The sequence below is a fragment of the Prosopis cineraria genome, unplaced genomic scaffold, assembly GCF_029017545.1.
Source record: "Prosopis cineraria cultivar Desert tree isolate PC_DT_omini unplaced genomic scaffold, ASM2901754v1 PC13, whole genome shotgun sequence".
Taxonomy (NCBI): Eukaryota; Viridiplantae; Streptophyta; class Magnoliopsida; order Fabales; family Fabaceae; genus Prosopis; species Prosopis cineraria.
This window is the reverse complement of record NW_026555344.1, coordinates 33,631,028-33,646,176: the sequence shown is the minus strand read 5'-3', so window position 1 is coordinate 33,646,176 and position 15,149 is coordinate 33,631,028. Positions and strand designations below refer to the sequence as shown.

General features: G+C 29.4%; 1 protein-coding gene across 1 annotated transcript; it reads left to right on the top strand.

Moving 5' to 3' along the window:
• The first annotated feature begins 6,073 nt into the window (after positions 1-6,073).
• On the top strand, positions 6,074-10,817 carry LOC129291288 (serine carboxypeptidase-like 20). Its single transcript, XM_054928568.1, has 14 exons — positions 6,074-6,238; positions 6,884-7,029; positions 7,164-7,240; positions 7,382-7,504; positions 7,590-7,692; positions 7,779-7,816; positions 7,887-7,988; positions 8,407-8,487; positions 8,643-8,885; positions 9,218-9,283; positions 9,429-9,550; positions 9,822-9,935; positions 10,285-10,330; positions 10,511-10,817. The coding sequence occupies exons 1-14, from the start codon at positions 6,096-6,098 to the stop codon at positions 10,592-10,594; spliced, it is 1,488 nt and encodes a 495-aa protein (XP_054784543.1). The 5' UTR covers positions 6,074-6,095; the 3' UTR covers positions 10,595-10,817.
• The last annotated feature ends 4,332 nt before the right edge of the window (positions 10,818-15,149 follow it).

Sequence of the window (15,149 nt, the reverse complement as noted above, 5' to 3'; positions counted from 1 at the left end):
GATGGTATAGTCTGAGTACAAATGCTTAGTATCACTAGTTTCCTACGAGAGATAGTGTGGGACGAGAACTTATAACACCTTTAAGTTTTCTAGAAAGAGGGGAAATTTATGGTCTGAAAATGAGTGTCAAGACCTTTAGCTGAGTGATAGCTAAGTTGATTTGGTCACACAAATTAGTCTTATATATATAGTAACTCATGGATTTAGTCAAAAGATATAAGGAGAGTAATAAGGTTGGATGTATATAATCATGTGTAATACATATCATTTACATGAATGCTTGAGTTCATTAAGATTATGGATATGAATTTCTACTTCACTTGCTCATATTTGTGCTCTTACATATGCTTGAACTTATGTTCCTTAGTTACTAAGATTTCATGTCTCACTCTCTATGGTTTAATGTTTGGATAAAGTCCAGCAAGGAGCAAAAAAGAAGGTTTTTTATTATAGAAGCACATGGGTGTAAATCTCTAGCTAAGTTATATGTTTAACTTGAATACGCATATTGACAACTAGGGGTCATTCCATGTTTAACTAGGTTTGACTATTTCCCACTTGTATTTGTAACTTTATATGTGTTGATTTAGGTATTTTTGATATTTCTTGAACTTGGTATGGTTTAGGTTTTTAGTCTAGCTTTTGAATAGGCCAAAATGTTTACATAAGTTCATTCTCATATGTTAAACTTGTTTTGAAAGTTTAAAGTTAATGATGTCATATTCTAAGGAAGTTCATTTTATCTCACCTCAAATTGTGATTGTTAAGTAATGGGTTTTAAATTATATAAAATTTTGTATGCATGTATTGATTTGGATATTATGCTTTAGGATTTATTGAGTGTAGTCTAAGGCCCAAAGGGGGCGGCTAGTTTATGGGTACCCAATTGAGTTTTAGAATATTGAAATTGTGAAACGGTCATGGGTATTTCAATTCTCTATATGTTATCAATTTAGAGTGGGATCATAGCCATTGGTTAGTGTTTGTTCTCCTCTTTATATAGGCATTTGATTCACCTCAATTGAAGGTCCGAGTCAAAATTTGTGTGCTCTAAAAGTTGGCTCTAGTTAGTTGTCATTATAGCTTTGCTATTAGATAACGTGCATCATGATAAATTGTGTGTCAACTACCATGCATCACATAGGGATTGTCAACCACATCAAATGGTGCTATTAGCCACAGCAAATGCTCTCTGAACCATGAGTCACAATGGACATGTTTTTGGCCATGGCAAATGGTCTCTTTTATTCAAGAATGACTCTTTTGACCTTGTTTCAATGTTTTTCAATCCTAAATCTTTTCCATGCTTCTCAAGCATGTTTTACACTAATTCTTGAGGATTAAATTATTTTCAAATCTTAGTTTTGATCTTTTAAATGATTTTTTTATTCCAATTACTAATATTTCTACACTTAGCTAATTCGGAGTTTACTCAGCCAAGGTTGATCTAAAAAATATGAATTTCAATATCAATACCAGATGGGAAAGTCAGATGAAAATGAATGGACAAAGGGTAGGAAATGAAAAAAAAAATATGGGCAAACTAGGAAGGATCCACTCTTCAAAATCTCCCTATTTTGAGTCCCAGGCATTTTTTTTTTGTCTCATTTTTCTTTCCTTAACCCATATCTATGTGAGATTCAACAAAGTTTTACATTACCTGTCGAGGGCCTAACACAAGCATCATCTAGACTTAGGACTGGCTATAAACATAGGTGAAGTTAAAAGGAGGTACAACATGAGAACTTCCTAAAAGGTTACCTATCGAAAGAAGAAATATCTTTTTTCTTTTCATTTTCTCCTCAAGACATACTAGAAGCAAACTTTTTTCTCCCTCAAGACTTACCTTTTTCATGAGCTAACTTATCCAGTGGAAGAAGAAATAATTATAAAAAAGGAAAAGACAAAACACCATTCTCAAAATATCAAAGAAGAATTTATTAATAGTTAAGCACAACCTTTGACCAATTATTATAGTGTAGGGCAATTAGACTTTGGTGGAACTCAGTGCCAAGAGGAGAAAACTTAAGTGTAATTAAGTTTTCTTTTTTAGATTTTAGATTATGTTTAGTTTAATTTATTTCACAAAGTTTAATTGGAGGAAAAAAAATTAGTTCTTTTTTTTTTATTGAGCGCTGGTGTAATCCAATTTGGAGCAAAGCCTGACACTAAATGCAAGCATCTCTCCTAATGGGTATTGAATTTTGGTTTGTCACATTATAAGAGACTACTAGCTCCTTTCAGTATACCTAAACCCATTGGTAAATTTAAAGTGTTTTTAATACAACACATTGCTTTCTAATAAAATTGGTAACTTATTCATAATTTACAAATTTTTAATAATAATCCGCTATGTATAATGCTAAATGATTCTTATTCGAATGGTATTGAATTCCAAATGAAGCATCAATACCTTATTTAAAATATTAAATTCCTTCCGTTCCTGTTTTAGGATAACTTGTCACTTTCTATTCATATGATAAAGACATTAACGTTTTTCTTGGTATAAAGACACAATACATTAATTTATTTTAAACTGCAGAAGATTCCCATATATTTAAAATCTTTACTTAACAATATATACTCCCTCCATTCAAAAATATAAGGTATTTTTTGAGAAGTTGGATGTTAAAAAATATAAAGTATTTTTAATTTTTTAAGATGTAATAGTTGTCTTTTTTTTACAAGTGTCCCTATTAATGAATAATTTTATATTTATTATAGTATGTTTAATAGAAATAAATATAAAAAGATAGGTTTAATTTGAAAATATGTAACTACTTTATTGAGGGGTGAGATTTAATTAAAAATGTCTTATATTTTTAAATGAAAAGAGTATATATATAATAAACTCTAATAAGTATTGAAAGCTTGATTGGTTATTAGAATGAAGTGGAAAAGAAAGGAAAGAAATGGATTGATAGTTAACAAAATAAATTAAAATAAGGTTCTATATTGATAGAGAGATTAAATTTTTGGAAATGTAAGAGTCTTGGAGTGATATTAAAGGTGATGATGAGAATTGATGGCTTTATTCACGGCAATCCCCATCCTCACCCTTTATCATCCTATAATTTTAATTTTTTCTATTGTCTTCATCCCTCTATCATTTCACAAATTTATCTCAGGTAGTATTTGGATTGGTAGACTTAAATTTTAATTTTAAACTTAAAATCTTGCATTTCAAATCTCACATTGGGAATTCATTTATTTAAAATTATTTATTTGGGTAGTTTAAAAAAATTCAAATGAACAAGAGAGATGACTTGAACTTCAAAATGAAAAGAAAAAATTAAAAATAATGAGTTTATACCTATATTTTTCAATCAACAAGAGGTAAGAAAATATATGAAAGTCATAGAAATATTAATAGTAAACATACAAAGAAAATGAAGTTATTGAAATTTCAAATGATAAAGATATGGAAAAGATTTAAAATTATAAAGGAAATGTAATAATTCAAATCTAAATCTATAAATTTTTTTATATCCAAATGAGGAATTTAATCCAAATCCAAATCCCTATTAATCCAAACACACTATTCATTTATTTTGTTCTCTATAAATTATTCCATTCCTCCCCAATAAACAAGAGAGCCCCAAGTGCTATAGTAATTCGTGAATAATAGATATTGCAATTATTTTTGGAAAAATTACGTATAGGTTTCATGAAAAAGAGAAAAAAATTATATATAGATTCAATGGAATATATTTATTTATCAATAAATCATATGAAACTTAGAAACCACAGCCAGGTCCCTTAGGACCTGAGTGTAATTTGACATTGCAAAGATAATAATACTCTTATTAAATATATATTATATCAATCAAATAATTAATTTACAACTACTTCATCAAAAATTTAGACTTATAATTTTAACTTTTTATAACTATAACTTCATATATCCAATAATTAAACAATCATATATTACTAATAAAGTTTAATAGTAATTGTTTACAACTACTTTATTAGTTGTTTATAACTATAACTTCATATTTTTACAACTATAACTTAATATATTTAATAGTTAAACTAATCAATTTAATTATAGAATGTACAAAGTTAAAGTTGTAAAAAATTAAATTTATAATTATAAATTTATTATGAAGTAGTTATAAATTATTCGACTGATATAATATATATATATATATATGTTTAATAAGAGCATTATTATCTTTTTATCAAAATTTTAAATTACACTCAGGTCCCAAGGATCTAATTATGATTTTTAAATTTTGTGAGACTTATTTGTAAGTAAGTTTGCTCCACATGACCTATATATAATTTTTTCTAAGACTTATTGGCAAATAAGTCTCACAAAATTTAAAAATTATAGCTAAGTCTCTTAGCAGGTGCAAAGATAATACTGCCCTTGTTAAAAGCATCAATTTTTTTGTCAGTAAAAACATTATATTATATATGAAAAAAAGGTTACATTTGTATTTATAAAATATGAAATATGACTTATAAATTAAGAATTTTTACTTATAATTTGTGAAGTTATAGTTACAAGTGAAACATAAATATAACTTCAATCTATTATTTATAAAACACAGAATAATACTTGTGAATTAAGAATTTTTTACTTGTAAATTATGAAGTTGCAGTTCTAAGTAAATGGTAAATATGACTTCAGTCTATTATTTATAAAATGTAAAATATTAAAATTTTTTATTTGTAAATTATGAAATTGCAGTTGTAAATGAAGGGCAAATATAACTTCAATATATTATTTATAAAACATAAAATATGACTTGTGAATTAAAATTTTCTACATGTAAATTGTGAATTTGTAATTGTAAGTGAAAGATACATATGAAATTAGTTTATTATTTATGAAAATGAAATATGACTTGTGAATTAAAATTTTTTACTACTTTAAATTGTGAAATTGCCATTTTAAGTTAAGGGTAAATATGACTTTTTGGTGTTTTTTTTTTTCATTTTAGTGAGTAGGGGTATAAAGGTTTTTTCATATATTTTTTCAAGTCCTAAGTGATTAGGCTATATTTTTTCAAATTTGTGGGATCATATTTGTTATTATTAATTATATGCAAAGTGATATATAAATCACATTTTAAAAAGAATTATTGATCTTTTTTATAAGTCACTTTGCATATAGTTAAGAAAGATTATTAATTATTTTCTTCCAATTTTACCCCTTCATTATGCATTTAATAAGGGTAAATTAGATTTTTTTTAGATAATATTAATAATTTAATTGCCTCTTCCTGATTCCAATAAAATAGTTAGATGAAATAACTTATATACTCCCTCCAATCTAATCTATGACATTTTCTAAAATCCCAGCTTAGTCCAACATATAAGCATTGGGTAGTGTTTATAGTTTTTTTTTTTTTCAAACCATACCCTAAGTTAATTTTCAACTATAAGCATTGGTTTAGTGAAAAAAAATTTATATTGGTTTATTGAAATTTCAATTGTTATTATTAAAATACTTATATAGACATTTAATGAGAATTTAATTAAAAAGATGTATAATGTTCTTAAAAAAAATTAAAATTTCAACTTAACTTTTTTTTTTTTAGAAACCGTAAAATAATTATTAAAACTTTATATTATGAGCAGGAAATACAGCCAAGGAGAGAGTACTACCAACTTCATGCTAAACGTGAGAGTTGAGACCATCATCTTACTCAAACCTGTGTTAGAGGCTTTATTAAATGAGACAGCAAAGGAGTCCATGACACGTGTCTTATACTATTGGCTGTCGCAAACCATTCACTGTGACAGCACTGTTACTCTAGCACTTCTCCACCATGCTTGAGAAGTGAGGCTTAAGGCTACTCATCACACACTAGTTGGCCAATAAAACACCTCTCCTCCCACTAAAACGGCAGCTTTTTTCCGTGTAAATCGTAGTCAGTTATGTATTCTAGTGAAAACGGGTTCACTTTCTTCTCATTCACACTCACACATTCATCTTTTTTGTTAATCTTGCCTTGTAAGTAAGACTAGTCACATAATTAGCAAGTTGCAGGAATGAGGGTCACATCCATCATTGCAGTGTTCAACTTCATCGTTATAAATAGGGTTCTGAGGCCTGTGATTTTTTCAAACAGTTCTGTAGAAAAATGGCTAGGATTAATTGTTTCATCTGCTCTGTTTTATTTCACTTTCTCTTGAGCTCTGTTTTCACCCAATCAGCGCCAGAAACTTCGCTTGTTACTCAGATTCCTGGCTTCAATGGCACTATACCTTCCAAGCACTACGCTGGGTACATTATATCTCTTTCTTCTTTTATTTCCATTTCTGTAATGGCTGTTCATGTTCTCACTTTATAAATTGTGTCTTTTATTTTTATTTTTTAAAATTTATAATTTGGTGCCTATTTACTGTTGGGTTTCTTCATGAGGAAGACTTGCCTTATGTATCAAGCTATTGAGTACACTAAATCCTTCTTTGCTTATATTCCCATCTCTGCAATGCATTGTAAGATTCTCATCTAAAAATTATGGTTTTGTTTTTTAAATATTGTTTGGTGTTTATTTCATGATTTGAATGTTGGTTTGGTTTTTTTTTTTAAAAAAAAAAATTAAACTAGACTTGAATTGTGTCTCCAGCTCTTGGGCACTTTAAATTCTTATTGCTGTCATTCCCATTTCTGCAGCGTGTAGTCAGATTTTCACGGTAGAAATTATGAGTTTTTTTTTTTCTTTTTATAAAATTTCTTGGTGCATATTTTATGATTTGGAATATGGGGCTTTGTACGAAAAGAAAACCTAGACCAAGTCTAATGCTCTAGATCTTTTTGCTTTATTCCCATTTCTGCAATGTCTGTTTTCAAGTTCTCTTTTTGATTTAAAAAAAAAAAAAAACGCCTTATGTCTGATTCTGTGGTTCTTGTAATGGAATGTTGAAGTTATGTGACGGTGGATGAAAGTCATGGAAGGAACCTGTATTACTATTTTGTTGTATCAGAAAACAAACCTTCTGAAGATCCTGTGGTTCTTTGGCTTAATGGTGGACCAGGCTGTTCTAGCTTTGATGGCTTCATATATGAGCATGGTAATCATTCGAGTTCAGTTTCAGAAATCTGTTTTTATCACTAAAATCTCATTTTGATCCTCCATATATGATGTAGCATCAATTGACTCCCTTTATGTTTATATCATATTGTCTTACATTGATTTGTGTTTCAGGCCCTTTCAATTTTGAAGCAGCAAAGACTGTGGGAAATCTTCCCACATTGCACCTCAATCCTTACAGCTGGTCGAAGGTACCAAGTCTGAACCTTTTATGATGTTTCAAATTCTGAAAAGAACATAGGTTTTTGGGCAAAAGATTTCATTTTAGTCTCAGGTTTCAATTTCATTCCTTAACTAAATTTTGCATATAAATTAATTTCTCTGCATTCCAGGTCTCCAACGTTTTATATTTGGATTCTCCAGCTGGTGTGGGTTTTTCTTACTCCAAGAATGAATCTGATTACAGAACTGGAGACAAAAAGACTGCCTCTGATACACATGCTTTTCTCCTTAAGGTGATTATGGAAAAATTTGGAAATCTTCATATAAATTGTCTGAATCAATAATCCTCTATTAATTTTCTGAGGTTGTTTAATCCAGTGGTTTGAACTTTTCCCGGAGTTCCTGCCCAACCCGTTTTTTGTCGCTGGCGAGTCATATGCTGGAATTTATGTGCCTACTCTTGCATACGAAATAGTGAAAGGTAATAGTTTATCCTTTGACTGCTGAAAAAAATTGTTAAAATACATTTGGATCAGAAATAAGGTGCAGTTTCTCAATGTTTTACAGGAATTGATGCTGGTGTGAAGCCCAATCTGAATTTCAAGGTCATTATCCTTAATTGATCAATATGCTTTCAAGCCTACGTGGCTGCAATCTGAGGTGATTTATGTGCAGGGCTATATGGTAGGAAATGGTGTTACAGATGAAGATTATGATGGCAACGCACTGGTTCCATTTGCTCATGGGATGGGCCTTATCTCAGATGATCTCTATGAGGTGAAAACTGAACCCTCAACAGTAGACAAAAGACGATCGCTTTGTGAATCGTTTCGAAATATATATATATATATATATATTAATTGAGCATGAATTGATATTTTGGTGAATAGTTGATAAAGAAGACGGCATCGATTACTGTTAAGCCAATGTCATGGTTGACTATCAGTTGTCATTGAGATGTGTCTTAACAAAGCTTCATGTCATTCAAAGTAGTTAAGAGTGTAATATACTCAAGTGTTCTTCCATGGCATGTCTTGAAGACAACTAGATGCCAATGGTTGCATTGACAATTTCAAATTTCTGTTAAATTTTCATGAGTTCATTTTCATATATTTTGAGCACATTTACATTCTGAGTTTACTAAGTTGATATAGCTATCTTGTTTCTCACATGATTTATATTATCAATGGGCCAGGAGGTTAGAGCTGAGTGCAATGGGAATTTCTACAATCCACTCGGTCAAGAATGTGCAGACAAGCTTGCAAAAGTTGATGAGGTGATTTATCTAATCATTCTTGTGTTTTCTTGAGCTTCACACTTATGTTTAATTTGGTGCATATACATTAAAAACTACATAGGCTAGATTATAAGTTTAGTGAAACTCGTACATGGTTATTATTAGATACTCACTGTTGTTTATTGTGATTACAGGATGTGTCTGGGTTAAACATATATGATATCCTAGAACCATGCTACCATGGCATTGATACAGAGAAAGACAAGGCATCGAAGATCAGGTTACCGACAAGTTTCTTGCAATTAGGTGCAACAGATAGACCCTTACCTGTGAGAAAAAGGATGTTTGGCCGTGCTTGGCCCCTTAGAGCACCTGTGAAAGATGGAATTGTACCAACTTGGCCTCAACTTAGCAATTCCAACAGTGTTCCATGCATAGTATGTTGCTTTGCTGATACTGAATATTGATCTTGTTTTTGATTTGGTCCTTTGAAATCAAGATTTTCAATTCCATCTTCCAATTTAGTTCATCTATTTGTTAAACTGGTGTGAATTCAACTGAGCTGTAGGCATAGCCTACCAAAATGCTAGTGCAGCCATTATGATTGCGCTTAGTACTCAGAAATGTTGCAGAGAACCTCTGAATTTGCTAGCTACACTCTGTTATCTTTTATTTTGTTAACATGAAAATTGTTGAGTATTGTCTTTTTGTGTTTTACTCTTACTTGTGTCATAGATTCATTATCTGATTTCTAGTATTCTCTTTTTAGAATGATGAGGTTGCAACGTCGTGGTTGAACGATAAAACAGTTAGGAAAGCACTTCACACTGCAGAGGTGAGATTTTTTTCCCGTCTAGGAAGCAGAGAAATTGACATAAAATATGTAGCATTTAAATCTAATTTGAAGTGTCACAATGCATCTGAAATGAGTGCTGCATGCTTAGAAAAAAAATTAATATGTGATCTTGTTTATTGAACAGGAAAGTGTAGTGAGTAGGTGGTTTCTATGTACCGACAATATTTTATACAACCATGATGCAGGGAGCATGATCAATTTTCACAAGAACCTTACTTCCAAAGGGTATAGAGCACTCATATACAGGTAGGTTTTCAAACTGATTTGTTTTTTTTTTTTTTTTTTGTTTTTTCACTGTGATTGAATTTTCTATGTTCATGATGCTGATAGTAAGTACTCATCTCAAGATGTCAATTTGCATATGAAAAGCTAACATCTTGCATTCTGAATGTATTTACTTGTACAATTTTTGTGCTAGTGCTTTCAATGGATATCAATGTATTTTGGGAAAGCCAGGCATATCTTTTGTTCATCTATAGCAGTAGACCTAAATTTTATGTTTTCATGGTTGTGGCAGTGGTGACCATGATATGTGTGTTCCATACACTGGAAGTGAAGCATGGACTAAATCACTTGGATACAAGATCGTTGATGAATGGAGGCCTTGGACATCCAACAATCAAGTTGCTGGGTATTTTTCATGTCATTTTTGTCATCGTTGAGTGAGAGTAAAACACAAGAAATCCCACGTCGAATAAAATAGGGATGAAAAAGGACCATATAAACTGTCTCAAGCGTCCCATTCCTCGTTGTCTTTTAGGATCCTCCAAGTCTCAACAATTTCTTATCCAAAATCTCAATGGAAACATTAAATTCAAGGGTCATTTTTCTTTATATGTTCCTTGGAGTAACAACCTTAAGAGCTAGTATCATGAGCATAACACACGTTAATAAAAAATCTAAAAACATTAGGTCTATTTGTCACAAAGCATGCATGACTTAATTTTCTTCATTAACCTAATTTTCTCCATTAATTGCAGGTACACTCAGGGATATGAAAAGAATCTAACTTTTCTGACAATAAAGGTTTGTTCACATACAGCTATTTTGAGAAACTAGATCTTTAGCCCTGTGTTTTATAAGGCTAAAATTTGAACTTTCATGGCTCTGAACAATATGGCTTTTAGTAGTTTATGTATATATATTGATGATGATCTTCAAGGTGGCTTTTTTCTTGGTACTTTCTGAATGAATGTATTGGTGCAGGGGGCTGGACACACTGTTCCAGAGTATAAACCAAGAGAGTCCCTAGATTTCTACAAGCGATTTTTGAAAGGTCTGGCTTTTTGAAAGAGGATGATGACTGACAAAGAATAAGAGTGCGGTCATACTGCTTTGGATTTTCTTTCTCTATACTTGCAAAATGTGAAGTTCAAAGCCCGTTTAGAAGATATGATATCCCTGTATTTGACATTTAGCTCCGTAATTTAATGCTTTGATAATAAATTTCTAAGTTAAATCAAAATTTTGAAAAAAAAAAAAAAAACTGATGTTATTTTTACTGTTACTTTTATCTATTGTTCCCTTATTAATTATTATTCTCAAAGTTTATGTCTGTAACTTGTGTATGTTATCTTGCCTAAAGGAAAATAAAAAATACCAACAACATAGTGTGGATTCTAAGTAAGTGGGTATGTACTCAAAATCGAATAAAACCATTTGACTATATCAAAACCAGCTAAATCCAACCAAGCAAAAAAAAAAAAAAAAGACTAGAAAATGATTTCCTTATGTCCTTGAATAAAAGGCCACGGAAATCATAAAAAGGAAGAATCAGCTCATTTCAAAGCATAAAAAGTTTTTACACCCTAAGGGTGGTTCCACAAAAATTGTAATAATTAGATCGGTGTTCGACATTTGATGAGCAAACTCATTCATGCATCTATTTCGTTCTCTAAAAATATGGTTGAAAATAACACTTTAATATTTCATGACCAATCCCCTTATTTTATTGATAATATTCAAGAGCAAAGGATCAAGGTGAAGTTGCATTGAATGAGAGTAACAATCTTGATTGAGTCATTGTTGACATTGACTTTAATGAGATTGTTAATCCAACAAAGGTTAAGAGCTTCTAAAATACCCATAACTTCAACAACAATGCTAGAATAATAACTTAGGCATCTAAAATCCAATTATCTTGATTATCACAAATGAGACCTCCACAAATGACAAAGCCGTTGATGTCTGCAGAGCTACTAATGTCCAATCTGAGTAGAAAATGATTTCCTCAAGTCCATTTGGTATTGGTATTATAGTATAAGAATTGATTTAGGTCATTTTAATTGATAAAATCACATTGAAAGACTATTTAAGAAAATTATTCATAAACAAAAACTAATACAAAATGGATTGTTATTAAAATGAAAATGTAACTTGTTTTTTCTTGAATGGGTTTGTTGTTAGTTTTCAATTGTGAATAATTTTTTTAAGTAGTCTTTGGATGTAATTCTCCTTAAGTCATTCAACACATCTTGTTTTGCTCAAAATGTTGGAGTAACTTAACACATGCCAAACATGTCAAAAACGTGTAAATCTCAATTCAACCAGACTCCTGTGATCTTTTATCCCAGTTCTCTTAAATTGCTGTTTACGTTATTACAGTGAATGGAAATTGTGGATCAATTAATTCTCAGCCTGACACATTTTTTGACTCAAGACATTTTTAGGCAAAACACACTCAAAATAGTTCATATTACTATTTTGGTTTCGATGGACACTTATATAAAGTATTATATCTATATACTCTCTATCTCACCCCTAATAAATTAGTTAATTATCTTTCAAATAATATTAACTTTTTATTTTTGCCTCTATTTAATAAGATATTTCACTTGAAAATAAATATAAAATGAATTATTTATTAAGGGCATTTTTTAAAAAGGAAAAACATTAATTATACCTTGAAATACTCAAAATATTTTATATTTTTGAATATTCAAACCCTAAAAAAATGCCTATTATTTTTTAATAGAGGGAGTACATCAATAGCATTAGAGAAGATAACATTTATAATAAATTATACTATATATAAATCATAAGCAATGCAACTAATTATATATATAATAATTATATTATATAGTAAGGGCAAATGTGTCTAATTCATATTTGTATGAAATAGGTATTAAGAAACTCTTTCCCTCTCTCTCTCTCTATATATATATGGAAAAATCTTATATACTTAATGTACTTGTTTTCAATCAAATTAAGGTATGTAAATTTTATATAGATTATTTATTATATGATAAATTTTTGTTATTAATTTTATTAACATATTAAAATTTACTTGTCATAATTTGATTGAATTGAATATATGTATATTAAGTATATAATGCTAAATATATAATTCTTACTATATATATATATATATCTGGTAGTAGAACCTTATTAATTCAAATGGGGATCTATGTATTAATTTTCTACAACATTTTGTTTGTGAGTAAAGTAGAGAAGGAGGGACATTAGAGCGGGATCTCTAAATTATGAATAGTCCACATGACATTGTTTCACAATGTGTAAGTGAAAAAATAAACAAAAAATTTGAGAGACACAGACATATCTATATATTTAATAAATTTATAAAAAATGATATTTTCTTTTTTCTTCTCTTAAGAGAACTATGCGATTTTTTTTTTTAGTTGCTTTGTTATCAACAGTTATCATTTAAGCAATTATGTTTAAGACACGATCGGACATTAAATATGAGTATTTCTTTTAATAGAGATTCAAATTTAATTTGTTATATTGTAAAAAATTAATTACTTTTACTGGACCAAATTTTTATAAGTTGAGTGGATATACTTTGTTAAAAACTTTGGAAGACTAAAAACAAATGCTAATGGCTCCTTCATAGGTGATGGAGTAGGGAGTAGGAACCCTTTGGGTTCGTCATTTGGATTTATACTTGTAAGCCTAATTTTCGTTTTGCCTATCTCTTCAGGCCAGCTTGTAAGCCTACATATATTTGCATATAAGGTCGGTCCTAAGTAGTGGATCACGCGGGCAAATGCCCCTAAAATGAAAAAAAAGATAAAATTGCATGGATACATATGCATTCTACCTAGAGTTGGAATAAAAGTCAGACCTGAAAATCTTATTTAAATAAAGCTTCAACTTTCAAAATTTAATTTTTTAAAATAATCAAATTTGAGAAGCTGGCTCTGATAAGCCCTGTGAAAAAAGACTCAAGCTCGGGCTGCCCTTCAAGCCCTGATAAATTGGATTATCTCATATATATATATAAACACATACATACATATATATGACTAATAATGACACAATTTGATTAATGTTTAATATAAGTGATGAAGAAAAACTTACAAAGATAATTGACATTAAATATTCATCTCTATCTTCAACAAGTGGATCAATATTTGAGGAATCTAATATTTTATTTTTAGATAATGATGAAGATGATTTAGATTTACATTAATGAAGATTTTAATTTTTATCTTAAATTTAAAATTTTAAATCTTTATTAAATTTTATGTGAGATTTTAACTTATTTTATATTAAATTTTAAAATATTTTATTTAAATTAAAATGTTAGATTTTTTTTGAGGAAAAAGGCTTAGAGACCTAACCTTGCGCTCTACAAATGAGGCCTGAACCTCAAAATTAAGTTAAATTTTCAATAACCAAGCTTTAGGGCTTGAGCCTTAAAGATCGGGCTCACCCTGATTTTCACCTCTAATTCTGCCACCACTCATATCTATTTTTTGAACTCAGTAAAATATGGCCCAAATCAAATTGTTGTTCGAACCTTGTACAGAATAGATTGCTTTTATTAGCTTAAGGTCTTAGATCCGCCACTACATATATAAATATAAATATAAAATTATAAATAAAAAACTATCATACGAATAAAAATGCAACACATATCTACTTGTGGAGGAAGTATTATTGAGAGTATTGTATAGACTTTTCTAAACTAAATTGCTATATATATATATATATATATAAGAGTTGGAATTCAAATGTTCAAATACTTACTCAAGTCACAAGAGTCTCCATTGCTCACCCTTAGTTTAGGCTGTTACTTAGCGTACTATTAATGCAGCTATACTTACTTTGTTTCGTTTTGTACTTTGCTTTCGTATTTCTTTGTTCTCTCGTCTTTGTTTAGTCGTTCATGGAGCTCGGTATGTTTTTCCAGTAGGTGCTGCTTTTATAAATACTTATGAGGAATGAAACTTTCTATTAAAAAAAAAAAATTGTAGTTCTGAAGATCTACAAATAATACCATTTAAAATTAATAAGCTAATTATGAAAATCTATTTTTATCTGTTTTAACAAGCTATTTCAAATAGCTTACTAAAATATTTTTTTTTCAGCACACCGTTGTAGTTTCAATAATTTTCTCAGGTTAAACTTTAACTTACTAATTAAAATCATTTTTTAATCTAAAACAAACTAGTCTTAATGTAGTCATTCGAATGATCTCTGTTATAAAATACCTTCTAGAACAAATTTTTAATCCTTAATACAAGGTATATGGATGGATACTCCCTTTGTCTACAATATAAGGTATTAGTAACTATTAAAGAATGTTAATTGAAACTTTAATTTTTTAATTATACTCTCATTAAATATCGTATATAAGTATCTTGATAATGGCAATTAAAATTTCAATTCCAATGCATCATTATTTCAAAAAATTAATGAATAAAATAGGGATATAGTTAAAAAAATAATTATAAAAATTATTTAATAACCTATATTTTGGACTAAGCAATATGCATTAAAAATGTCCTATATTATAGTGTAGAGAGAGTATTTGTTACCATTTTTTAAATTTTATTTCTATTATAAATTTAATTTTTTGCCCATCATATATCGTATATCT